The 26,318-nt window shown below is 39.9% G+C and overlaps 1 protein-coding gene across 4 annotated transcripts; it reads left to right on the top strand.

Annotated features, from left to right (window-relative positions):
- On the top strand, positions 1–26,318 carry ppfibp1 (PPFIA binding protein 1). 4 transcript variants are annotated; one of them, XM_011476276.3, is made up of 27 exons: positions 1–161; positions 7,270–7,351; positions 7,759–7,964; positions 9,243–9,332; positions 9,430–9,543; positions 10,894–11,025; positions 11,675–11,767; positions 12,931–13,048; positions 13,173–13,217; positions 14,488–14,549; positions 14,660–14,747; positions 16,880–17,019; positions 17,322–17,419; positions 18,844–18,901; positions 19,023–19,197; positions 19,557–19,589; positions 20,102–20,243; positions 20,354–20,485; positions 20,671–20,821; positions 20,940–21,051; positions 21,178–21,266; positions 21,502–21,624; positions 22,814–22,939; positions 23,015–23,203; positions 24,207–24,371; positions 24,572–24,637; positions 25,531–26,318. In XM_011476276.3, the coding sequence occupies exons 2-27, from the start codon at positions 7,288–7,290 to the stop codon at positions 25,612–25,614; spliced, it is 2,895 nt and encodes a 964-aa protein (XP_011474578.1). In that variant the 5' UTR covers positions 1–161; positions 7,270–7,287; the 3' UTR covers positions 25,615–26,318. The 4 variants fall into 4 exon arrangements, with proteins under 4 accessions (XP_011474578.1, XP_011474579.1, XP_011474580.1 ...); XM_011476277.3 differs by lacking the exon at positions 19,557–19,589; XM_011476278.3 differs by lacking the exon at positions 13,173–13,217.

Raw genomic sequence — 26,318 nt, forward strand, 5'->3', positions numbered from 1 at the left:
CCCTGTTGTCACATCGACATCATGGCGTAGGGATGTGTAGGGGTGTCGGGTAGTTCTGGTGGGCACGCAGAGGTTCAGAAAGTACCTTTTAGGGTTTTTTTTGTCTTCATGGTAGCAGGAACGAACTAACGGAACGTTGAATTTATTCCACTAAAGTTGAGGTAAGAGTTCTAAACCGTGATTTATTTTTGTTTTCAAACTTATGGAGGTTTAATGCCGCTCCTGTTACACTACAGGACTCACTATAAAAATGTGGAGCGACGGACTTTAACGTTAAAAACTCGTTAAATATCTTCCAGAGTTTGAACTTTGAGACTAGTTTCAGACTTTTACAAGTTAATAGTTAGTGCTCAAAGATGTCTTATTTTGAGGATTATAATACCGGAAAAATTAGCACAGAGCAAGTGTTTCTGTTTGACTAGTTTGCTGTTAAGCTAGTTTTAGGTTGAATGTTTTAAATAAATACTGGTTTATGACCACACGTCAGCGGATTTGTGGGTGTTTGAAGCCATGCTGCTTCAGCCAGGACACGTAGAGCCTCAAGTCTGAAGGAGTTTTTGTGATACTGTCTGTGAGTCGGCATTGGTGGTGAGATGAGTCAGTCTGAAAGTTTAGTCTGGAGGTTGTTTTTTTTTGTTGTTTTTTAAGATTAGTCTTTTTTTTAAATATTATTTTTGTTATGGTAGCGCTTTGAAACCTAATAAGTTGTTGTGCCCCTCTCTCGTCGACCTCGAAAATTGTTTGGTCTCGCTTTTCTCATGCTTTTCAAAACATCCAGTTGTTTGGAGTCAAACTTCACAAGTTCCCAGAGTAGAGTCATCTTGATTAAGTATAAGAAACTTTCTTTAAATCAATACATCAAAGAGTTTACAGATACAGCATTTTGATTTTTTTTTATTTGACTTCCTTTTGCATTGCTCATTTAGCCAATTTAAGGAAAACTCACATTCTAATTTTTTAAATGATTATTATTATGAACATGTTTCAGTACAAATTCAAGCACTCCTCATTCTTATTCACGTTTGACTTGCCTAAAAAGCAAAAAGTGGATTTCTTGAACCTATAATGCCTTTGCCTATAATTTAACTTCTTACATCAACCCATAGAGGCTGATATAATAAATGAAATCTACTTCACTTGAAATTTGTATTGTTTCATTATAAAATATCCTGCTCTCTGATTGGTTGATTATCCTGGAGCATCTTTATTTTTGAATGCATTCCCTTGTGTTGTCCAAAAAGTCATATTAAAAAGTATTTCAAAATAAATATACACCTTAAGACCAAAACCACTGAAAATGTTGGTTTTTTTTACATGTTCTTTTGATGTTTTTCTTCTCATGGAAGACATTTGTAAAGAAAGTTGAGCTCAAAATGGAATTTTCCAGTATTTCTTCATTCAAATTGTTGTGAATCAGGAGCAGGTGGAACTTATGCCAATAGGTGTGATTTAAAAGCTGCTACAACAATTCGCTAGCTCCCTGCTCTGCTCCATTCTGATGCATTTGCTTGTAGACACATACATCCATGTATGTTTTTGTTTTCCTCATCTGAGTTAACATCTGGCTCAAAACTGCACTGCTGGATAGCTCATGCACCAACAATGTTAGGTTAGGCTAATGAAGGGCTGTAAGCTAGTAAGAGAGTGTAAACAAAGGGATGATGGGAAGTCAGGCCAGACCGACCCTGTGCCAACTCAGAGACAAATGTTTGAACTACGGCCACTCTACAGAAACTATGTCCTAGAAAACGACACTTATCTTTTGAGTTTGCCTAAAAACAGCATAATCATAATTAAAAGAGCACAAGGAATGCTTTTACAAAAGATCAAAATATGACACTAGAAATTGAAAGTGGGCAATTTTTATTCAGCATTTGGGTTCATACCAAACAATATTCTCTTTTAAACGAGCTTCAAATTGATTAGTTTAATTGTCTTGACATATAATTACTTAAGGTGACTGAATTTAGGTTTAAAGATTGAAATCTGATTAACCATATAAAAGGAAATCTCTCTTTCGAATCTCTCCTAACTAGCTGGGAAAAAGAAATTAGTTTTGTATTCGGTCAGTTCAAACTATATGGAAATAGCTTCATTTTTTGCAAGAATAAAAGGCTTAATTTCTGGAACTTTGTTTAAAATCAAATTTACTACTAATTAATATAGAAATGCAATAACAATTAGGCAATTTTATAAACGGCTAATAAGCTTTTCTCCTTTAGTAGCAAACAGAGTGGCTACCGTATTTTCTGTTTGGAGTCAAACTGGATAAACGTTTAGCTTTCTAGTAAAATACATCCATGGAAAAGTGGAAAATGAGTGTCTTTGTTTAGAAAAGCAGGGATGTAAGGTTTTTATCTGGAGATAATATGCGTTTCCGGGATAAAAATAGGGTTGGTTTTGTTAAATTCCTGTGTTACCATGTTTTTTTTTTTAACCTCCATAGCAACTCCGTGTAAACCCAGCATGTCAAAGTCAAATGCATGCAGTGCTAACTAAACTTTCTCTCCCCTCACAAAGAAGAGCGCCTGCAGCTTTTATTCTGTTATATTAGAAATTTAAGGACCCCCCCTTACCCCCCCATATACCAGGAATATCTGAGCTCTCACTGAAGGTCTTTTAAGGGTCTGTTATAAAAGTTTTCTTTGCCTGGAGGATGCAGGCAGCAGGGGGTGATCATTGTGGTCCAGTTTTTTCTTTGTGGTCCTCATTTTCTGGCTGTCTTGATGAATTATATGGCTGTAGGGCAAAGGCTGCTTTTTTGAACAGCCCCTGCCCCTCTGGGGTGGTTATGAGGATGTGCATAAAGAGAATGCAGACAGGTTTTTGTCATAAGGACCATGTTAGTAGAGGACCGCATGCCTCTCGGTCAAAACACCTGTCTGTGATGAACAAAAGACCTTTCTGTTGGTCTTGTGGCTGGTGGGGGTACTGCCAATAGAGGTAGCCTGTCTTTGAGAGCACTGATGGACTGCTGAGATTCTTTTAGTGTTTACATTTCCACAGAGGGAATTTGGGAGATTGATTTAAACAATTACAATGAAAATATATTTTCTTCCAAAACAAATCTGAGGATTTATCAGGGTTTAATATGCTGAGAAGTTAGATCTGTCTCTTTGGTATCTTGGATTTTATTGTAATTGCTCATATGCTGCTGTAATAGGGAAAACAGTTTTTACTCCTGGACCCTTTGAAGACCCACTCCCATGATAAATGTGCTGTTAACATGCTCTTTTGGCATTTTTCTGATGATGGAGGACACACCTAAAGAAATCTTAATTTTTTATCTTAAAACTGGGTTTCGAAGTATTTCTTAATTCAAATCATTGAGAATCAGGACCAAATAAAAAAAATGCCATTGGAAAAAGCTTGCAGCTGTGATGTAGAAGCTAAAATTAGTTGGCCACAAGCTCCCTGATTCCCTCCATTCTGATGGATCCACTTGTAGACAAATGGTTCCATGTACGTCTATGTTTTCCTCGTCTGAGCTGGCATCTGGCTCAAAACTGTACGGCTGGATAGCTCCAATACTCCTCACCATTTTTGTTGCACCGTGAATGTTAAATTAGGGGGTGTGAGGGGTTCTAAGCTAGTGGGAGAGAGTGTAAACAAAGAAATTATGGGAAGTCAGGACAGGCTCACTCCCTGCCAACAATCCCACCCTCAACTTAAAGGTAAATTTCTAATGAACTACTGCCGCTCTGCAGAAACTATGTTCTTGAAATCAACACAGGTTTTCTGATTTAGGCTGAAAACTTAAAATCATCATTAAAAGAGCACTGGGAACACTTTTGCAACAGATCAAAAGATGATTGGAGTGGGATGTAAAGGCATCATGGCTTCTCTTTCTATTTTTTTTTTTTTTTTTTTTTTTTTTTTTTTTTTTTTTTTAACTTGTCCTGTCCAACAGCTAGGCAGACAGATGAGAGCTGAGGGCCTCTTGGGTTGGACATATTTTACTTTAACAAGAGGGGTTATTAATCTTCAGACAAACCAAAGGTATGTCTGAATAAACCCCTTTTGTAATTGAGGCCAAACTTTATTAATTTCAAACATGTCTGAAAATCTTTGGTGTTGGACCGGACGGAAAAGGAAAGAGGGGAAGAAGAAAGAGGGACGTTAGAGAGAGGGGGGGTAGGGGGTGATAATAGGAGGGGAAGGGGGATAAGACCATGAAGCAGCATAAAGCAACAAGTTTACTGGTTGTTAATCATTATGGTAAGGTTCAAATGTAAAAAAAAAACAAAAAAAAGGGCGGAGCCTGTCCACACACACACTCAAATGTTATAAACACACTTGTTAGTTGCAAAAATGTCCACCTGTCGACATGTACACAAAACAGATAGTGTTCACACGCATACTTATGCCTTAAAACCAACTAGTGTGAAATATTTCAGTCATTCAGTCTGTTGAGCTGACACCTGTGCTCAGGTGAGTGTTTATGTTCTTCTAAAATGGATGGTGGAACGTGAAAAGAAGGAGGGAGAGTGCCCAGCCATCCCCACCCCAAGACCCCCACCGCACCAGCAGCGGCAGCCGGACTCCCCCCAACACCACACGGGAACCGGCAGGGAACAACCGCCGCCCGGGCGACCAAGCCCACCACCCAGGCCAGGGCCAGCAGGGCCGCCGCAAGGCCCCCAGAGCCAGAGAGCAGGGAGGCACGGAGGGAAAGAGGGCGCCGCCCCAGCCCAACCAGGAGAGCAGCCCCCCCGCCGCGCCGGGAGAACCCAACGCAGGGCCCCACCGGAGAAGGACGCCCACAGCCCCAGACGAGCACCCCACCACCACCCAGGAGTTCCGGGCATCCCCCCGCCCCAACCCCAGGTACGGGCCAGGACCCCCCAAGGGAGACCCACTCCGCACTCCAGGCAGCCATCCGCCCGGCCAACGGTTGGTCCAGGGAGGAGCGAGGCAGGGGCCCGCCGCCCCCGCCCAGGAGGGGGGAACCCCGGGGAAAAAAGAGGGCCCACAAGGGGTGTTGTAAATATGGCCCGACCAGGCTCGGCCACAGTTGGAAATTTGGCGGGGCCCAGCACTCAGGAGCAAGGACCAGAACCCACCCCCCAGGGACACGAACACCCCCGGCTCAGATGTAATGTGAACCCCCCCACCGCGCGGAGAGAGCACCGCCGGGCCCAGGAAGCCAGCACCCCGGGGACACAGCCGCCGTTGCAAAGGGGCCCGTACCCCCCACCAGGGAAGAGGCAGGGGACAGATGGTCCTAGGTCCCACCTTCCTTGCAAAATGTGTGTGCGTGTATGTGTGTTTGAGAGAGTGTGTGTGTGCATGTGTGTGTGTTTATGTTGGGATGTATATATTGAGGGGGGAGGGGTGTGTGTACTAAGGGGGGTGCGGTTAAAATTGGCGGGTAGGGCACTAAGGGGACGTCTCCTGATTACTCACAGTGACGTCCCCTCACCCTCCCCACCAAGGGGCCCTAAATGTCTAAGGTGCGGTTAAAATTGGCGGGTAGGGTGCTAGGAGGACAATGGCTTCTCTTTCTAAAGACAGCAAAGGCACCTTCTAGGCTTCCTAAACAACCTTGCTGTGTTTACATATGATTAACACACCATGCGAGCTTCCCAGGACTCCAGGACAGAGTTCACTCCTCTGTAATTACGTATTGTGTGTGTTGAGACCAGTTCCAGAGCAAAAACTGCTGAGAAAAAGCTGACTGTTAGCTTTGCATTCTGACTGACACATGGACTGCAGGTTTCCAGATCAGCATGCCCAAACCCTGCCTGCTGTTTTTGAAGTATGTTTGCCGAGAGGCCTGTGTGAACATTACCCATATTTGCACTTCAGCTGTGAGAGGTTAAAAACTGTCTCAGGGTTTTGAATAGGATGCCCGGCAGGCTTACATTCTTTAAGTCGTCACAAAACAAAATCCCCCTTTTTTTTTGTCAGCTGTTGTTACGTGGTAGGATTAAGCATTGAGTGACAGTAGTTAGTCTTTTTCAACCGTTATACTAACACTTTAGCTCATAAACTAAAAATCTATATTAAAAGAAACACATATTTTTAGATATTGAAAACAGAAACAAGTTATAAGTGGAAATGAATCAGTTTATGGTAAAAAAAGAAATCACTGACAAGAATTAAATGGATCCCTGCAAATCTTTGGATTCTAGTACCTGAAAACTGCCATAGATGTGACATCATATTTTTATTTTCTCATAAGTTTTGAGCTTTACCTCTATTTAATTTTGTCTGTATGATGCGCAAAATATGTGGCAACAAGCCCCTGGAGAGCACCTCCAACAAGTATTAACTCACTCAGATTTTAATTGTTGGAAACCATTCAGTGGTTTACTGCAGAACACTGGTGCCTCCTCTTCCCCTTTGCTGTGCGCCCTGAAAAGTCTTGTTTAAATACGTGCTTAATTTATAGATAATGGAAAATGTGAGCACACATGTGCTGAAATGATAGTGCAGTGTCTGTGGGTGGCTTCTATAAAGTTTGAAAACGCTGTCGTGTCACAGGATGTGAGGCAGCCGATGAAAGGAAAAGGTGTGTGTTTATGTGCTGCTGTAAACATGTTTAAGCGTGCATGAATGTACAGCAGCCCTGTTTGACTGAATATACAAAAAGAAATGAGATGTTATGGTGTTTGGGCAGATGTCCAAGGCAGGAACACAAACACGGTCTCTCTGGCAGGACATTCTGTGTACCCGTGTTGTAGATAAAGGGACTGATTGGTGTTATAAAATAGACCTTTCTTCATTCTTTCAGTGTCAAGAATGCACAAACCTTCTCTGATTTAAAGCTACGAGGAGGAAACGAGGCAACTAAAAATAGTTCTGTTCTTTATAGCTTGTTTTAGGGTCCAAGAGTCTGGTTGGCATGTGTGTGTTTGGTTAAATGGTGGCCTATGTGTCCATATTTAGCACCGAGCGGCCACGCCAAAACTTAATTCATGGTGGCACATTTTTGTAAAGATGCACTCAGTCTCAGGACTTTTGCCTGGTGTAAACCAGGTCACCAGACTTGATGATTGATTATTACATTAACATTCTTAATCAGTTGTTCTCAAGTTTTGGTTCAGATAACTGTTTTCCCATTTCAGTCACATTGAATGTGAGTTTTATGTTAGAAAAGTTGTTTAAAAAAAAACAAATCAAACAATATTATAGGACCGTACGCTATGCTGATTTATTTTTTTAAGTCCCACTCAAATCATTTTTTGATGTATTTCAAAAGCATTCCCAGTGTTTTTACTATTTTTTTTTTGTCTGATTAAAAAAGATCAATAATTTCTCTTATAGGTTTAGCTGTGAGTAAAGATGATGTCTGATGCGAGCGACATGTTGGCTGCTGCCCTGGAGCAGATGGATGGCATTATAGCAGGTACGGTTATGGCTGCATAAAACTCAGCTTCAGTTGTAACAAAATCTAAAACACTGATAAAGATCTTCTAGATGGAGTCAGTGTTAACAACATAATTGAAGTTTGTTGGGCATTTCAGAAGGGATTTATTCAGACAGGGTTTGGCTTCAGTTTTTGTTTACATTTAAGAGTAAACAATTCAGCTTTTTTATTATGTTAGATGCCAATAATTCATAATTCTAATTGTTTATAATGACAGACTAAAATTTAGTTGAAAATATTTTTATATTATTTAAAGCGTGGCTGTCTAAAATGTCAAATGTTTATTTGTTTTTGTTCTAGTGGATTTTTTTTTTTTTTTTCAGTTCTCTGTGTGAACATGAACCACATTTAAACATGTCTTCTGTTGCTGTTCGTCCTTCCCACAGGTTCCAAAGCCTTAGATTACTCCAATGGTTTGTTTGACTGCCAGTCGCCCACCTCTCCCTTCATGGGGGGTTTGAGAGCACTTCATCTTTTGGAAGACCTTAGGAGTATCCTGGACTTGATGGACACAGAGGAAAGGGAAAGTCTCCGCTGTCAAATCCCAGACTCCACAGCCGACAGTGTGGTTGAGTGGCTCAACGGTCACCTGGTAAGAATCTAGAAAAGCACAGCTGTGTGATAAGGAAAGCACACCCTCTCAAGTGTTGGGGAAGGAAAACACATGGCAAATTATTGGAGCTCTTTCACACTGAACTGTTTTGGTCCCTCCACAGTTTGCTTTGGTTGGAGAATGAAAAAACTCTGCTGATCTCTGCTGCAGACCAAACACTGAACTAGACCTGAAAATGTGCCAAAAGTGGGACGTTTTTCAACTTTCTTTGCCAGTCCCATGATAAGATGGTCTTGGTGTGAAAGAGTAACTTTAAAAATATGTCAGCAGAAACTTGGACAAACAGAGCACGCGTTAACCCCTTCATTGTCTGACTTTATTTTTACATTTTCTGTTTCAATTTGTTTATTTTTTTGGTCAAGGCGATGCTAAATTCAGTGAAGTCCTGGATTTAATGGTATGTTCCAAATTAGCTACATATGGCATGAAGGGGTTAAACCAAATGGTTTTATTATTTAACAATATAGAAATAAGAATGTGGGAAAACTTTGATTTTACAGCTTTTGGATCCACTCAGGAAACTTGTTTTGAGGATTTTATAAAAAAAAAAACACACACAATTAAGTTAGATGAAAAACATTGAGTTAGATGGGGTTTGTTAACAAAAGTTGCTTTCAAATATTTTGCCATTCATCAGAACAGGCCAGATCAGTTTGTGTTATTCTGTAGCTGGTTGTATTTGTAAAGTGAACCAACTGCTGTTTTAGTGGAACTGAATTTAGACTATCTTGCTTCTCATAATGTTTTATTACATTTTGCCTAATGATCACTGAAAGGTTTAAGGGAGAGAAAGTATGGCAAACATGCTATATTAATAGTGATTTAAATCTGAAAAAGCCTTTTCTGTGTGCTGTGTTGACACTGTAAATGCACAGCCACACTGTCAAACAATCCTTCATGCAAGCTCACAACTAAGATTTGTTTGCTCAGAGAAAACACCGTAGGTTTGATCTGCAGGGTTTCTTTCAAAATGCAAGAGAATGTGCAGGAGCGTTTAGTTTGCACAGAAGCCTGCTGCCTTACTGACTGATGCAAGGTTGAAAGAGCCGACTGAATGTGTTCCTTCTTTTCCATCCTGTTTGGTTTTGTTTTTGCAGAACACAGAAGTGTCTCCCCCAGCCTCACAGTGGAATAAATCGATGATCATTGTTGGACAAAATCATCTTTAGAGGCTTAAAAGACCAGAATAACTGCTCACCACGTTGAAACGTCTAGTTCTTATTTCTGCATCTGATCTGGCTTTTCTCCTCTCTGCAGTCCAACGGTCACGTCTCTGTTGGCGGAGGCGATCATTACCAAGAAAGGCTTTCTCGGCTGGAAAACGATAAGGAGTCTCTGGTACTTCAGGTACCCATCTAATAACTTTTTTTTGTTTTTGCCTTTTGCAAAACTAAATTTCTTCAGGAGTCATAAACTTTGAAATAAAGAATCCCTGTTTTTTTAGGTCAGTGTGCTGACCGACCAGGTGGAAGCTCAAGGAGAGAAGATCCGTGATCTGGATTTGTGTTTGGAGGAGCACAGGGAGAAACTCAATGCTACAGAGGAGATGCTCCAACAAGTTTGTGTTCATTTGATCTGTAATGGTTTTCCTACAAAAATAGTTGAGTCTGTGTTCTCTGTGCTGGATGGGTTTGACTTTTAATAGGAAAGGTTAGAGTTTTACATTATGCATTTTTCTGTTTTTGAGTTGCTGTTAGCTACTTTTTCCTGCTTTGTTGCTGCAGGTTGCTTTATTACTAATTGAATGTGAATGGGCTGTTAGCATTTACCACAAACTGCATAAGGCTTTTACATAAAAAAATGTTTTTAAATATCAGGTAACACTTGCTAAGATTTTTGGCACACCCACAGACTTATGGTTGTGTTGCACAATTTTTAGACATTTTTGAACACTTGAATCTCTCAAAACAGCTGCAAGTGTTTCTAACTTAAAGCTAAAAGGATAATAGACACAATTCAAAATGTGATGTAGAAATTATCAAGTTTCTTTAAGTTTATGCAAGATTTGTGCCTCAAGTTTAGTGGGGTTCTATGAAATAATGATATTGTTTATTTATTTTAAATATTTGGAGGCTGTCACACTTTAGTGAACATGCGGCTCTGAGTCATCTGCAGGAAACTGGTTGATGCTGTAATTATCCTAGGTTGAAATCTAATGTGGATTTAGGTTGCTAGTTTTTTAATTGGTTAAAAATATTTTTCTGTTTCAAGCAGCCACCAAGACATTAAATAGAAAAAGGGAAAGCCATTTAGTTTTTACTCGTAATTTTAGTCTTAAAAAGTTTGTGTCAACGTTGTTTTTAAGAACCACACCGAGGAAAATTCTGTTTTGGTTTTTTAATCATGCTGTTGTGGCAATTTTCTGATGATGGAGGATATATATATAAAGAAAATTCGGTTAAAAAATGCATTTGTGGGTATTTTCTTTATTCAAATCAATTTAGACAAAATATCTCATTTTAAAAAAGTGCTTATTTGTGACATAGAAAATACGCTGGGCGGGGCACAAACTCTCTGCTTAGAGATCTCAGCAAGGGGATGGTAAGGGGGCGGGCTTACTCTGCACCAGTGCCACCCCCACCCCCACCCCCCCCCCACCCCCAGCTCAGAGGGGAATTTCTAAAGACCTATGTCCTACAAATGACATGTTTTTTTTTTTTATTTACCCTAAAAACGGCATAATCATAATATAAAAAGACCACGGGGATTCTTTAAGATTGATGAAAAGATGATCGGAGTGGGTCTTTAAGAACTCGAGCCATCTGAATATTGCCATTATGCTTTGTTCTTTTTGTCAATATATGATGAATCTGCTGGCTAGTGTGCAGCTCTGTGAAGTGCCTGTCGCCTCCAGGTAGGTGTTCCTGAAAGAAAATGAATTTAGTTTGAATTTTTTTTGTTTTTACAGGAACTTCTGTGCAGAACTGCCCTGGAAACACAGAAGCTGGAACTGATGTCAGAAGTGTCCAACCTCAAGCTGAAGCTGAACAGTATAGAGAAGGAGAAACAGGACTTTGATCACGGTTTTAGGGACAGCGAAGTAAGTGAACTGCTTTGGACTAAAACTCACTTTTATGTGAACACACACACTTTCTTTAAATACTTGTGTGTATGTTGGGATCATATTTCAATTTCCTGATCAGGAGACTTTCAATTTTTTTTTAGTTTTTTTTTTTTTTTTAATGAAAATGTGGTACAAATCACAGAGTCAGATGTTTTTTGTTTTCTCTGTGAGTGTTTGATCCCCTCTGGTCAGTTGCCTCATATAGATAGAAAGATAAGATGTTGTCCATGTGAGTTGGGGAGGAAGCTGCTCCTATGTGAAGAGCGCCTGGAAAGCTTTCACAGACGTCACCTTGTTGTTGAAGCAGCAGAGTCGTCTCTTCCAGTTCACTGGAACAAAAAACTGCTTTGTGCATGTTCTGCTTCCCAGTTCAGTAATCACAGATTCCCTTTGTGGTTTTTTTGTTGCACTAACTCTTCAGGAATTCATTTCTGATGTTTCCCATTTCTAAGCTTCCTAGCAGGTTTGCATTTAAATTAGAAAATATTTGCTAATTTGTAAGATACAGCTCATCAAAAAAGGTTTTAGATTAAGGAAGTGAATTCTAGAAAAAGTCTAATTCTGGTCATTTTTAGCGTCTTTTTAGTATTTCTATCGTGATAGCTGAGCGCTTTGCCTCTTGCAGGATCTGATTCTTGAAATAAATGAACTGCGGTACAGGATGAATGACCTGGAGAATGAAAAACTACAGTCTGAAAAGAAGCTCAAATCAACAAAAGTGAGTAGTGTCTTTTTCATCAACTGGTTCCTGACTCAACATTTCTGTATAGAGATCTTTATCATTTTGATTGATGATGAATACGAAGAGCTTGTGTGTGTGAGTGAGTCTCTGCAGACTGCGAATTAAATTCTACTGTTTATTTGTATTGTTTTTTTCTATTTTATTGTTTCTCATCTACTTTGTAAATGTCTGATTCAAAGGACCCTCTTGAAAACAAAATGTTTTATCTCAATGTTTAAATATCCACATGTTTAAATAAAAAGAAATAAAATGTTCACACTTATTTATATCAAGTTTAAAAAATCAGCTGCTTTGTTTAGATTCTTTAAAATTATTTTTTGTAGACTTTTCATGAAAGGTGAGACATTTTTCTAAAGGTTAGTTGCTAATAGATTTTAACATAAATTTGTGCATAAAAAAGTTTTTGTTTAATTGGGTCTAAGTAAATTTTTTCTGTTGGACATGAAAGGAATTAATGTTGCATTCCTTTAGATCTAAAGCGATATCATGTTTCAGTTTCTTCCCGTAGAATTAAAAAGTAAGCAGTTTTACAAAGCATGATGGGAAACAATTTTTCCCCGTTTGATAACTCCTTTTGTCTGACCTCTGTTTCCACATCTTGTGTTGCTCTTTTCTCTCTCCTCTTGATTTTCCTGTGTACTGCTAGTGTTTAATGGCCAAGCTTTCTAGCCTAAACACAATGCTCCAGATGCACGATGAGAGAGAAACAAGAGGAACAAGCACAGACTTGAGGCTCTGAAGGTTGCCTTTGTCAGGATGACCATTGTGCTTCATGGTTGTTAACCTCTTCCCCTTTAGCTCCTTTTTATCTTTTTTCTCATTGTCTTTAGTCAAACAGTTGAATCTAAGTGCCTGCATTCCAATTTTCCTTTTTAAATACATAAAAAATGGCATACTATAAAAACTACAGCTTTCTAAGGCTGCTTCTAAAAATCACCAGTTTCTTATTTTCTCCTCAAACCACAGGTATGTTTCAATTATAGGTTTTTTTTCCCCCCCGAGTTGGAAAACTGGCTTTTTTTAAATGTTCTTCTGTTTAAAGTGAATTGTTTCTGGATTCTGATCCTTGCATTCTAATAATTGTGTTTAAACTTATCACATACAAAAAAAACGTGTTGTTGCTTTCTCTATTTGAACAGGAAGAGCTTATCGTGTTGAGGAGAGAGCTGGAGGGCAAAGACGGAGAGATGAAGAAACTACACGGTGAAACGGGTTTCAAACTAATTTCCTCAAGCGGGGCTGACACCACAGACAGAAGTAAGGAAACCGTCACATCACGCATTAGTTGCATCTCACGTTGAAGCCGAGTTGAGTTGTCTGTTGTTGGCACACAGTGAGTTCATTTCTAAAAGACTTTTGTGTCACAATGTGTTCTGTTTAGTTTCTCACCCAGATGAAACTCTTAGAAAGAGGCTGAAGGAAAAACGTAAGGGGGGTTTATCTGCTTGTGTTTATTACTGCACTTCATAATTGCACCCTCCCCAGCACTTTTTTTTTTTTTGCATGAACGAGCATGAGCCATCTAAACTCTGCTTGTCCCTTTATATAACCCCTTAAAGCTGACCACAGAGGACGATGTCTCTGTCAGATTGTTTTGAATGTCAGTATATCTAAAACAAAGTAGTGCATTTCCTCTGCCACAGAATTTTTGATCTCCAGCCTGAAAGACCAAGAAGATCATTTTGTTGAAACTTTTCAGAAGAAACGAGGAATGAAGTGTTTTTGAAAGCATTCGGACTGCTCACTCATCCTTCGAATGCCGTCCAGCAATGATCACCTTCTGTTGCCCTTGGTGTCTTTCTTCTGAATCCTCTAAATGTTCCACTTTTCCGCTAACATCATCCTATTTGTCGACAGACCTTTATGTGCCTGTTATACTGAAAGTTTATGCAAACATGAGGAACATTTTCATTTTATTCTGCACAATTCCGAAGCCTGCTTCTGTACTAGAATAAAGCGTTTTGAGACTCTCATTCATTGAAATGTTCTTTCATTTGTTTTGAGAGAAATCTGGCGACAAAAACTGGAAGAAAAACTGTGTTGCAACACAATCAAACTTTGATTTTCACGTTTTTACAGCCATTTTCTTTAGAAGATTATGGGGTCCCCTTTACAGACAGGTAGTCTCTTGTGGGTCAAATCTTTTTTTAAGCCGCCTAGGATGAAAACTCATCCTGGTTTATTTCAAAAAACGATCTTTGTTAATCCATTTAATGTTTTTTTTTTGTTGTATTTTTCACATTGGATTTCTAGGTGTTTTTAGTCTTTCTGTTCTTGCAAATGTTTAATAAAACTGTTTAAACGGTTTATTTAAAAAAAAACTTTCAATGATTTCATGAAAATTTCTAAATAGTTGTTGAACTTTTTTAAAATTTCAACTCAAATTTAGTCATGAATCTTATGACTTATAAGGGTTTGCATATGTTGGAACCCTCAAACAAGTTTATACGTTTTTTTTTTTTTTTTTAATTGTTTTTCATTGGAATGTGCTTTCTAAAAGGTGAAAATGTTCCAACTAAAGTGAGAAGTTCTTTGAAATAATATTTGCCTGTCTGCTTTAATTTTCACTGGATTTGCAGAGGAGTTGCAACCTAAATGTGTGTAATCCCTCACTTGCACGCTCACACTTGCAGGTCTTATGTGATTATTGATTATTGAAACCAAACAACTCGTTCAACATGTTCTGTCTTCACCAGATGTGGAAGTGCAGAGAATGAAAAAAGCAGTCGAGTCCTTGATGGTAGCAAACGAAGAAAAGGTGATTCTCAAAAAAAAAGTCACAGAAACTTTTGTTGTGCTCCTGGTGAACACATTTCCTCGAAGGGGAACTGGAAGCAACTTGATTTTTGTTTTGTTTTTTTGTTACAGGATCGTAAGATTGATGAGCTGAAGCAATCGCTTCTGCGGTACAAGAAGGTTCAAGACATGGTGATGTCAGTACAAGGCAAGAAAGGAGGTTAGAATTCACCTTTACAGAGTAAACCTCACTTAAACCTATCAATGCAAAAAAAATCAATGTCCCAGCACAAAATATATTAACTATTTATCATTCTAATGAAAAATAAAGGACAGCCACGTTGTTAGAAGCCTAGCTGACACTTTAAATGATATGTTTATTCGGCAGTCACACATCTGTGAGACCTTGCAATAAGAAATGCTATTTTGCCCCCTAGCTAACATTTGGGTTCCACACCTTCAGATAACGCACACGTTTTCGGTTTACAGATTCAAAGCAGGTCACTAGTGAACCCTATTAGCCATCAGTGTTTCTATGAGCCCTGAGACGGCTCTGTGTGCTGTAGCATTCCAAAACCAATCCCCTCTTTGTCTGCCCCCACACCCCCACCCCCGCTCTATAAACACAAGATGCTAATCAGCCGGCAACAAGTAGTAGCAATACCAACAACCAATGAACCCTAACGATTAGTGTCATGAATGCCAGTTTTCAAGACAGAAATGAGAAAGGTAAAGGAAGATGGGGAGTGAAAAAAAGAAGAGGCAGGCATGTCCCATGAGAGAAGTCAGGATTGACTGAACTCTCCCACCCGGTTTGAGCTCATCTGCAATACCGGTCCCCACAAAAGGGAAAGAGGTGAAAGGCATATTTAAACATCAACTTTAAGAAATGACCCAACCCAGCAACCATTTCCATAGAATAGCTCTATCAGCCAGACATCCCTCCATTAAACCACCAAGTCCAGTGAAGGCATCAATACAAAACAATGACAACTTTAACAAATAACCAATTTAGCACAGTCTAGCAGCTCCAAATCTTACCTGTTGGGAAGAAATGACTCGTCCTTACAAGCATTTCATTTAATAATGGACAAATCCCTCATGTCATGCGCTAGCGATAAATGGATGATAAAACAGAACAAGCATTTCTTTAGAAGCCTAGCAGAATCTTTAAATCACATTCTGACCCAGAACACCTCAGATTTAGATTTTCCTCATGTCTAACAAGAACAGCTAGCGGTGTTGTCTTGTTAATCACCTGTTTTTAGGCTCCTCCTTTTAATACCCAGCAAACTGTCACAAATTCTACAATGCATCTGTACCTGGAGGACTCCATCCCTCCATTCCTCCATCTCAATCGTCATTTTTTGCAGTATTTCTGTCTTTTGCTCATGATTATTTTTGTTTCCTCCCTTCATTGAGTTCTCCCAGAGAAAAAGGTGCTCTATGAAATAAACGTTGACAATATGGTTTTAACCATGGCGCCTTGAATTTGTACAGACAATTTTTCTGAGGAAATGTAAGCTTGCCTCTCAAGTCTACCTCCAGGTGTTGGTTTCCACCTTTTTCCATGTGAGCAGGAGCTTTCCCACAGGCTGCCCATGTGCTGCAATTCTCTCCTTTACAAACAAACACCATTCCCTGCTTCCTTTTCCACTTTGCTGCTTTTCCCTTCATTAGCTGCTAAGCATTCAGCTTTAGGTTTTGCCTCCATGTAAATCTCTCCTGTGGCAAGCTTTACATTCTGACAGGAAGTGTCTTAAAGAGAAGCTTCCCCTAAACACAGTCAACATGGTGGAACCGCACCTATTCATCTAATCAGACTCTGAGGTTATAGAAGAATACGTTGCTCTAAACAAAAATGTTATTCCTTGTATCACCTTAGAAACTGCTCATCTTGTAGCCGCTTTTTGTTTTTTAATTTAATCCACTACTGGCTTTTTTTCTTATCAGCTGCAGATGCTCTGCCCCATAACTGCTTCCACTTTTTTTCTGAAGAAGCTTTAGGCGATGTCTGCTCAACACAGCTGTATCCCTGAACCTTGATGATGTCATCATCATTAATTGTAGTTTAAATAGCTTTTATCTCTTTTTTCTTTATTTTGCCTAGTATAATTTGGTGATTGGAGCTCTGCTGAAAATTAATTTTTCCCCGGGAATAAAGTATTTTGATTTTAATCTCCAGTTGTGCCTTTGCACATTTAAAACTCCTCTGTTAAATTAGTTATCAGAGCTTCCACTGTGAAACATTAATTCAATTTCTAATGAAAACGCGTTTATTGTTTTACTTTTTTGGGTGGAATGAAATTTGGTGGAATTAACTGTCATATAATGTACTGTTTAATGTTTCAGAAAAAGCAAAAGATGGAGAGTACATGGAGAGCCCTAGTGATGAATCCAGCACATGTTCACCCGCCAACTCTGTGTGCGTGGAGTCAGAAAAGCAGGCGGTTTCAGAGGGCGAGCCGCTGAAGACGAATAGTCCTGACGAGGTTTGTGTGCTTTAGTCTGATAGTGACTGAAAGTCATCTTCCTCATTTTTTAATCACAATTTCATTTGTACTATTCTAACTCACTAAAGCTCTATCAATAATTTCACACTTCAGAAATACGTTTAAGATTTTGATATCCAAATAATCCACTGAACTGTTTTTCAAATGAATTAAGCTTGAAGATTTAAACTGTAAGCTTTGAAAGAACAAACGTCAGTGATTGATGGCTTTGATTTGATTGGCTTTTTGTAAACTTATCATTACTCTTCTTTTCTCTTATTTAAAAAAAACAATTTTTTCAGATGAAGACTCTAAGTGTGCCGATTGAAACTCCGTCCCCGAGTCCCACGCATTCTGACCCAGAACGAGTATCAGAATCCACACCAACAGAACCAGAAAGGTAAAATAAAAGTAAAGGCTACATCCCACATTGATTATTTTACTTCAGATAAATTAAATAAATTAGTATACTGTCAGTGCAGTTTGTGGTGCATAAAAATGCTAATGATCTTAAGTATTTTAGCAGTTTTCTAGCTAGTTGAGGAGATGCTCTGTGAACACGATCTGCTCCAATTTTGTCTTGATAATCCTGAAATCCACATTTTTTTATTTTTTGTGCACAAGATTAGTCATTTGTGTGTACAGAATAACATCGGACACACAAAAATGAGAAATTTCTTCCTACAAAAAGCCACCAGAAAATGTTTGTTTCTTTCAATTAACGCAAGGTTATTATTTTATCTGCAAACACATTGAAGGATAAAATCTACCAGAGTTAACCGGATTTTGTAGCGGGCATCTGACTGAAAACTGTACGGCTAGATCGCTACAATATTTCTCGCTGTTTTTGTTGCACCAGTACTGTTTGGCTGTAAGTTTGTGGGAGAGTGTGTAAAGAGCTGAATGGTGGGAAGTGGGGGCGGGCTTACTCCACGCCAACTCAGAGGCAGATTTTTGATGAATTACTCAAACTCTACAGACACGGTCATGGAACAGATTTTTTTTCCTCAAAAAGGCATGATCATAATAGAAAGAGCAGTGGGAACACTTTTACAATAGATCAACAGATGATCGGAGAGGGACTTTTAGGACCCAGTACCAACAAATCCTGAAAATACTCTTCAGTTTTATCCCATTACCCAAAATCTTGATGCCACGTGAGTGTTCTGTTTACTTTACTTTCCTCAGTTGGGACCTCTCCCTCTGGGTCTGTTCAGCCACTGTTCAGCCACTCTGGATGGGAACCTGCATCACTGCTTAGCTGTGGTGGAGCGGTCCCCGCCTATGATGCTGCATTTGGTTGGTTATGCAGCTGTTCACAGAGAGGGAGGTTCCAATTATTAGCGTTTCCAACATTTTGTTTTCGTGCTCAGCCTATTTCTCATCGTCTTTCCCCATCAGTTAGGGGGGTGGGATGTGTGAAAGAAGTGGGGGGGTTGTGTATTGGTACGCGAGGGGGGCCCTATTTTTACATTTTTTATTTTTGTGCTTGTTTATTTTCATTTTCATGCTTGTTTTTATATTATTTCTTTTGTTTTGTTTTAATGTGAAGCACTTTGTGTTGTGCTTTTATATGAAAAGTGCTTTATAAATAAAGTTTGATTTAATTTGATTCACTGTGGCTACTAAGAGAGCATTTAAATATTTTAAAAACCTTTTTTATTTTGAATAAAAAAAACACCTTAGAATGCATATTTGAACACTTCTTCGCAGTCTTTGCTTGCTGTTCTGTTAGATTTCATCACATTTAGTGAAGTAGCTTAGTTATTAGTGGTTCACCACTTTCACAAGAGTGTAAGGATTTATACTTTACCCCTTTAACAGTCAAGACCCCAGCAGAGCAGACGGGCCTGACCATTTGGAAATTAGCAGTAATGAGAAGGTAAGATGCTCTGTGTTTTGGTTTCAAATTTACCAAAAACATTGTGATGAACCTTTCTTGTACCTTTTAAGAGTAATATTTTTACGATAGATTGTGGTTATTTTTTTATTTTACTTCTCAGGCTACAAACGAAGAGATGAGTATAACGAGGGAAAAAAACCCCATCGGTTCTACTGCGCCCTCGCAGTCCTCAACTGAGGATGACAGCTTCGGCTCCAGAAAAGCTCGCTCATCTTTCGGAAAAGGCTTCTTCAAGATCCGAGGAGGCAAAAAGACAACCGGCAGCCCTAACCTGGGTAAGAGCCAAACGTTTTCATGCATGACGTGAAGCCAAAACCTCTCTGGCTGCACGGCAAGTGTGATGGACGTTTTTCACTGAACATGCACAAACTTTTTATTTTGCAAAGCCACACCCAAGGACTACACTATGTGGATCAAAGACCATAATTTGCAGCCCACACAAACCAATTCCCCATTTAATTATGACCGTCTGTTTCCATGGTGCTGTTTGCCCTTCCTCCTGTTTGTGTTCCTTTTTTTTTTTAATATCTGTGATCCATCGTTCCAATCCCCCTATTATTTCAATCATAATTTCTGCCTCTTGTCTTGTTTTTTCTTTGTTGGACATGTTGTGTGCTCTTTGTAACACATGAAGACCGCAGCAGGAGTGCGAGTGCCCCTATGCTAGGTACAGTATGGACCACCAGTCGCTGCTGGGTTGTAGTAGTAGAACGCAAAGGAAACTACTGACAAAATCCTTTCACCTTATCCATCCGTCGGTCCTCTATTATCATTCATCAAGCTGGCCTGTTTTTCTATGAATGGTATTTCTGAGAGCTCTAACATTTACAACCTCTCTTGCCGCACAGATCTCTGCTTTAGATACAGTCCATGTACGTATTTGTCTCTTTGCATGTCTTAGTGTGCACTTTTGTATTCAAAATCTGTTTAGAGCTTTCATTTTCTATGTAGTCACCCTCAAAATATTTAAACTACCTCTTAGGTTCTTTCGTGTTGTAGTTTGACATCAGTTTGTGTGATGCATGAATGTTCGAGAGCTTAATCCGTCTAGTGCCATGACCTCTCATTCTGCCCGTGTCTTAGAGTCGTCATGTGTTTTCTCGTAGTTAGATTATTTCCTGCGCTGTTCCTTCACCGTTGGCGTTACGCTGATGCTCATGAGGATGTTTGTTTGTTCAGCTGAAACGGAGCGACAGGGCACCGATCATCTGGATCTGGCTGGCCTTCCTCAGACGTCATCAAGCAACGACGGCACGCAGACGCTTCCCGCAACCCATGAAAATAGGAAGAAATCCAAAGGAATCAAGAAACTGTTTGGAAAGTGAGTTAGAAACCCCTTTTTTTAAAAATACTTTTAATTTAGTCCTGAAGGAAACAATTGTTAAGGATTATTTTTAGGGATGCTTAAGTTTTAAACATGTTTTTTATAAGGCTTAAAAGGAGCCAGTCCACCACATTTAACCTGGATGACAACCTGCCAGAGGGTGAGTTCAAGCGAGGTGGAGTACGGGCAACAGCCGGACCCAGATTGGGTTGGTCCCGTGATCTCCAAAGAGGCAACAAGTGAGTTATTCAGCCTGAATGATGAGTTAGAATGTGCTTTCCTTTTTGCTCTATTGCACAATGAAATTTTTAAGATGATGAACAAAAACAAACTGTTATGTCCTTTCATTATCTTGCTGCTAGCCGGGTGTGTACTGCAGAGCCCCCGGGCAGTTTGAACTTGTCCGTTCCTGTTTCTTCCTCAGTGATGTGGATGCCCCCTTTGCTCGCTGGTCTAAGGATCAGGTGTGCAACTGGCTGCAGGAGCAGGGACTTGGCCTTTACGTGAACATGGCTCGTGTGTGGATCTCTTCTGGACAGACGCTGCTGCAGGCCTCGCAACTTGACCTGGAGAAGGTGAACCCTAGCCGAAACATTTAATTAGTCTAGATTGACTGAGCTGTTTTCATGCTTGCTTTACTTAGTTGAATTTGGGGGAATATTACGGGAGATAATCACTTGTTTTATGTTAAAGGAGCTGGGTATCAAACACCCGCTGCACAGAAAGAAGCTGCAGCTGGCTCTGCAGGCCCTCGGCTCAGAAGAGGAGGATAATAAGGGCAAATTGGACTACAACTGGGTAACAAGTGAGTACTAGCTGCTGTCCAGAGCAGGATTTAACTGGGCAGTGGTCTTTGAGTGGAAGGGCTATTTAATTTCTTTACATCCGAATGACATTGAAGATATTAAATGAAGCTTTTCTTTCCTCCTAGGATGGTTGGATGACATTGGTCTGCCTCAGTATAAGACGCAGTTTGATGAGGCCCGAGTAGATGGTCGCATGCTGCACTACATGACAGTAGTGAGTGTTTTCACCAAACAAAGACTTCTTTTCAGGCGCTGTGGAGGAGTGGATCTGGTGACCGCGGCGCCATCCCGTCTCATCAATGAAAGCCGATATATTGGAGATGTGTGACGTCTGTGTCTCGGGATGCTGAGACAAAGACAAAAACTTCTGGTTCAACTGTGATCTGTTTGGAATGTTATTGAATGCAGATTAAACCAAAACGTGCTCATAGCTGGTTTCTGCTTTTCAGGATGACCTGCTTTCTCTGAAAGTAGGAAGCGTCCTGCATCACCTCAGCATCAAGAGAGCAATTCAAGTTCTTCGTCTGAACAAATTTGAGCCCAACTGTCTGCGCCGCAGACCGTCAGATGAGGTGGGTTCAGGGGAACATCCGCATCAACAAGACTTTCCAAGAGTCTTAGCTGAGGCTTTTGGTTCACTTTAATGACACTAAATTGTGAACCTACACCCTGAAGTGAAGGAATATTAAATGTCTCACATTTAGGGGGAAAAATATTGAAATTGTGGTATTTTTTCACCGTAAGAACAGAATATTGTTTAGAGAAGAAAAACACCAAAAAGAGGTTTTGTTTTTTTTCTGTATGGGTAAACAATGTATTTTTTTTCTAAACAGATGTTCTTTTATTAAATGTTCTTCCTTCAACAGAGCATTCCTATATTCTTTAACAATCAAAGAGATTCCCTTTTAATGTGATTGGGAGTTTGGTATTTATATTCCATCAAATGAGCGATTAGCCACATCTGTAAAAAGTTCTGGAAATGATTTAAAGTGGGTTCATTATGGCCTCCTCACCTGCCAGCTGTGGCTCAGACATGCCGGCTGCATTGTGCTCTCAGGAATAGTTTTTTTCAGTGTGAGATCAAGTCTACTGTCATTGAGGTCACCTTCCTTATAGCTTGAGCTGTGGCTTGTCTGTTTGAGCTGAGCTTGGAAAGAAGTGGGAACCTTTGTCTAAGGTGGGATAGCTCTGGGGCTTGGTTGGTTAGCATCTGTGACTGAAATGAAGGAAGAGGCAGAAAATAGTGGCAGGTCTGTGCCGCAAAAGTCTGTTCAGGTTAAGCTTCTGTGTGAGACCAAATCAGAAAAATTTCTTTATATCAGACACACATCTGGTTGAGGTATTTTGGACATCTGGCTTGACCTCCAAACTGATTCCGCAGCTGAGTCTGACCTTCAGTCATCTGTCTACAGTTCTCAATAACCCTCAGCAGGTTCTTCCTTTCCTGATCAGATGTTCCTATAAGACCACTGCTTCTACAAGGAAGCCATTGTATTGAACACAGACTTTAATATAGACCGTTAAAGACTCTCATCACATTTGTGTTGTGTTCTCTCTGGCTCATGGACTACATCTTCATTAAAACATCACTGCAGAAGTCTTGATACTTCCTCAGCTCACAAGTGACATCCCAACATGTTAATGTAAATACATATTTGTAGGTTGATATTCATCCCAGTAAAAAAAAAACAATTGACAAAGTTCCTCTGTCTGTGTAAAGCCTAACATTGCTATGGGTTTGTTGTCTCTGTGTTTTTGTAGAACAACATTTCTCCAGCAGAGGTTTCCCAGTGGACCAACCACAGGGTGATGGAGTGGCTGCGATCGGTGGACCTCGCTGAGTACGCCCCCAACCTCAGAGGCAGCGGCGTCCACGGAGGGCTGATGGTGGGAAAGCCCTGGTTCCAGTTCCCGTCTCGAGCGTCCACTCTTCAACCGCTGATTTCTGGTCTGTCTGTTCAGGTTCTGGAGCCTCGGTTTAATGTGGAGACCATGGCCCTGCTGCTGAACATCCCCCCCAACAAGACCCTCCTGCGGCGCCACCTCGCAACACACTTCAGTTTGCTCATTGGTGCAGAGGCTCAACAGCTTAAACAGGAGTGTCTTGAGAACCCAGACTACACCGTACTCACTGCCACCACTAAAGTCAAGGTAGTAATAGAAATGAAAAGAACCTGTAACTTGAAATTAGAAGTTCTTCTCAGCTTTGGTCATGAGTTTTTCTTAACCATCAAGGGAACAGAACAGAATACATATTTTAATTGCACTCAGAATTATAGCAAAAAAAATAATTAAAATAGTGGACTTTTTAATTTCTCGCTGAAATAGAAATAATGAGATCCTGTAACCTTTAATCTGTGTAGTGAGGTGTAGTCAGTTGGGCTTTATTGAAGCGTTGTCCAGAGGGGAACGGGTCAAGCAGATTGTATGTGAAGGCCTTCCTAATAAGGTCTTGTTTTTCCTGAGGCAGTGGGCTCTGGTTTTTACTGTTCAGAGAGGGGAGTAGACGGCTGACCTTGGTTTTTTGGATGGCATTTATGCCCCTCTGCACAGCTTTTGTTTTCAGCTGTGGAGCCTGCATACCACATCAGCAGACAGCAAGTCAGTGTGCAGTCCAGCAGGAGCTTGTTGTTCAAGTCGAAGTTTCTGCGGCTGGTTCTTCATCACAAAGGTTTTGTTGTTGATGGGGAGAGGGGCCGGAATTTCTGTCCCCTTAAAGTCTTTGACTGGCTTTCAGCTACTTAAATAACACCAGACTGGGAGTCTCAACCTCAAATCTGTAAACCAGTCTGGATTTTCTGGGCTCTAGCCACAGTGGTGTCATCTGCAAATTTGATGAAGGTGTAAAATGGAGAAAGATTATAGTTGCAGTTTTACTGTAGTGAGCTTAGCACACAGCCCAGAGGAACACCAGCAGAGAGGGGTGCTCATTCTTAAAGACCCATTTTAATCATCTTTTGATCTATTGTAACACTGTTCCCAGTGGTCTTTTAATAATGATTATTATTAAACTTTTAGTCAAAATCAAAAACCTGTCATTTTATAGGAAATAGTTTGTGCATGTCTCATTGTCTGTCCTCTCCACAAGCACATAGAATGATCTTCAGGTGGACAGTGTGTTTGATATTTAATTTTTTTTTCTCCTTCATACCAGCCAAAGAAGCTGCCATTTAGTAACTTTGGCAGTCTGAGGAAGAAGAAGCAGGATGAAAGTGAGGAGTACGTTTGTCCAATGGATGTGGAGATGCCAAAGGGACAAAGCTTCCAGAGAGGCTTTGAGCTCCAAATCTACGAAGATGACCTCGACAGGTTGGAACAGGTGGGCTACTTCAAATAAACTTAAAGGCCTTTTCTTCTTCTCACTCCCTTTCTTGTATTTTTTTGTCCTATTTTTCTTTTTATGGCATAGATTTGACCTAATAATATTATCATCATCAGAATCACAATTGCTTCTATAATGGAATACTATATGATTCACTTTTTGACCTGATGTCGACCTTTGATTTATTTTTTCATAAGATGGAGGACTCCGAGGGGACGGTGAGACAAATTGGGGCGTTTTCTGAGGGAATTCAAAACCTAACGGTAAGATGGGAGAATGAAATTCTCTCATCACAGATTTCCTAACAATTTTTTCAGCAGATCTGTTAATCTTTCATAGTCTCTGCATGCATCATGCAAGAGCCAATCACACATGCTGTTGAGAATGACGACAACCTTTGTTTACTATAGTTTGCATTCAGAATTAAACGTAAAGCTAACAAACCTGGAACTTTGGAAGTGCTTTAGAGGAGGTTAGGTTGTTTATTTTGAATATATTTTGGACATGGTTTTGACGTTGTCTTTTTTTTTGTTTTAAGATGTGTACGCTTTAACTCTTCATGTCGTACGTCACTCTTAGCATTAAATCCAGGACTGCTTAATTTAGCATAACTTTGAAGGGAAGTAAAGAATATTTTTTGTCTAAATGGAAATAAAGTCAGGTATGAAGGGGTTTATTTTTGTAAATGGCGTAGACTTATACAGCACTTTTCTACCTACAAGGCCCAAAGCGCTTTACAGTCACACACACATTCACACACTCGTGGCGGCTCCGCTGCAGAGCACTGGCGCCAACCTCCCTCCAGAGGCAGGGTAGGGTTCAGTGTCTTGCTCAAGGACACATCGACTCATGGGCGTGCAAGCCGGGAATCGAACCTGCAATCCTACGATCGTGGGTCGACCGCCCTACCGCTGCACCACGGCCAACCTTTGTCTGCATACTTTTGATCTTTCTCAGAAAACATTGAAACGATATGTTTTTCATTTTTGAAGTTATTGCCGTTAAATAAATTAAAAAATGTACTACTTGTAAATGAATTTGGGTTGTAATAAATAAATAAATGAATATCAACGATTGCCACAAAAACAAATTGTTGAGTAGTAAAAAAAAAAATGCCTGGACTAATTGCTGATTTTTGTTTTTTGTGTCTTATCAGAGCATGCTGAAAGACGATGAGTTCTTTAAGGAGGTTTCAAACTCGCCAAACCTGAGTGTGACGGATGAAGACTCGAATGCTTGAGAATCCGAAAACCTGGATACTCTGCAAATGAAACTCTGTGCCAACCCTTTCCACTGACACAAAGAAAACTCCTCCAATGCTCTTTTATTTTCATCAAAGAGCCAAAAGTATTACATCGCCTTCAGTTGGTCGGTCGCAGAGGAAACGTTTTGGACAACGCCACTGTTTGCCAGCTGGTTTCTGGAAATGATTCTAATAGAATAGAAGTGTCGCCAAGCAGAAAGACAAAAAAAACCACAACGCAGATTTAATATATGTCTTTTAAAATTGCCTTTTGACTGTAGGGATTTGGGAAGAACAGTAATATTGTGTTTAGGTAAAGTAGTAACTCCAAACCAGCTGCTAAGTTTTTCTACTCACCTGAACTTTGGTAATAGTGTTAACGGTCTGACATTTTATCTTTTTCTTGATGTACTCATGCATTTGCACATAAAAATGCACAACCTAATGAAAGCAGCATGGAGCTGAGAGCCATATGAAAATGTGTCATTTGGTTTTTATCTTACAAGGATTTTTTTACACATCTTGAGCTGTTTTTTGGCAGCAGTGTAGGGGAAAAAATGAAACTTTTTACAGTAATATTTCGGCAATAAAAAAAAAGAATTTGACGTTCCTGAACTTGTGAAATTGGAGGTCATTAAAGTTCAATAAAAAACTGATGGTTTTATTCAAGTGAACAAATAAAAGCTCAATACTTAAAGCAG

Source organism: Oryzias latipes, chromosome 6 (assembly GCF_002234675.1).
Source record: "Oryzias latipes chromosome 6, ASM223467v1".
Taxonomy (NCBI): Eukaryota; Metazoa; Chordata; class Actinopteri; order Beloniformes; family Adrianichthyidae; genus Oryzias; species Oryzias latipes.

What these genes read in the sequence shown, in the direction of transcription:
- ppfibp1 (XM_011476276.3), top strand. Translation starts at nt 7,288, where the DNA reads ATGATGTCTGATGCGAGCGACATGTTGGCTGCTGCCCTGGAGCAGATG. An exon ending in CGCAACTTGACCTGGAGAAG is followed by an intron (nt 20,822 to 20,939) that starts GTGAACCCTAGC and finishes TTTATGTTAAAG; the next exon opens with GAGCTGGGTATCAAACACCC. An exon ending in GCCGCAGACCGTCAGATGAG is followed by an intron (nt 21,625 to 22,813) that starts GTGGGTTCAGGG and finishes GTGTTTTTGTAG; the next exon opens with AACAACATTTCTCCAGCAGA.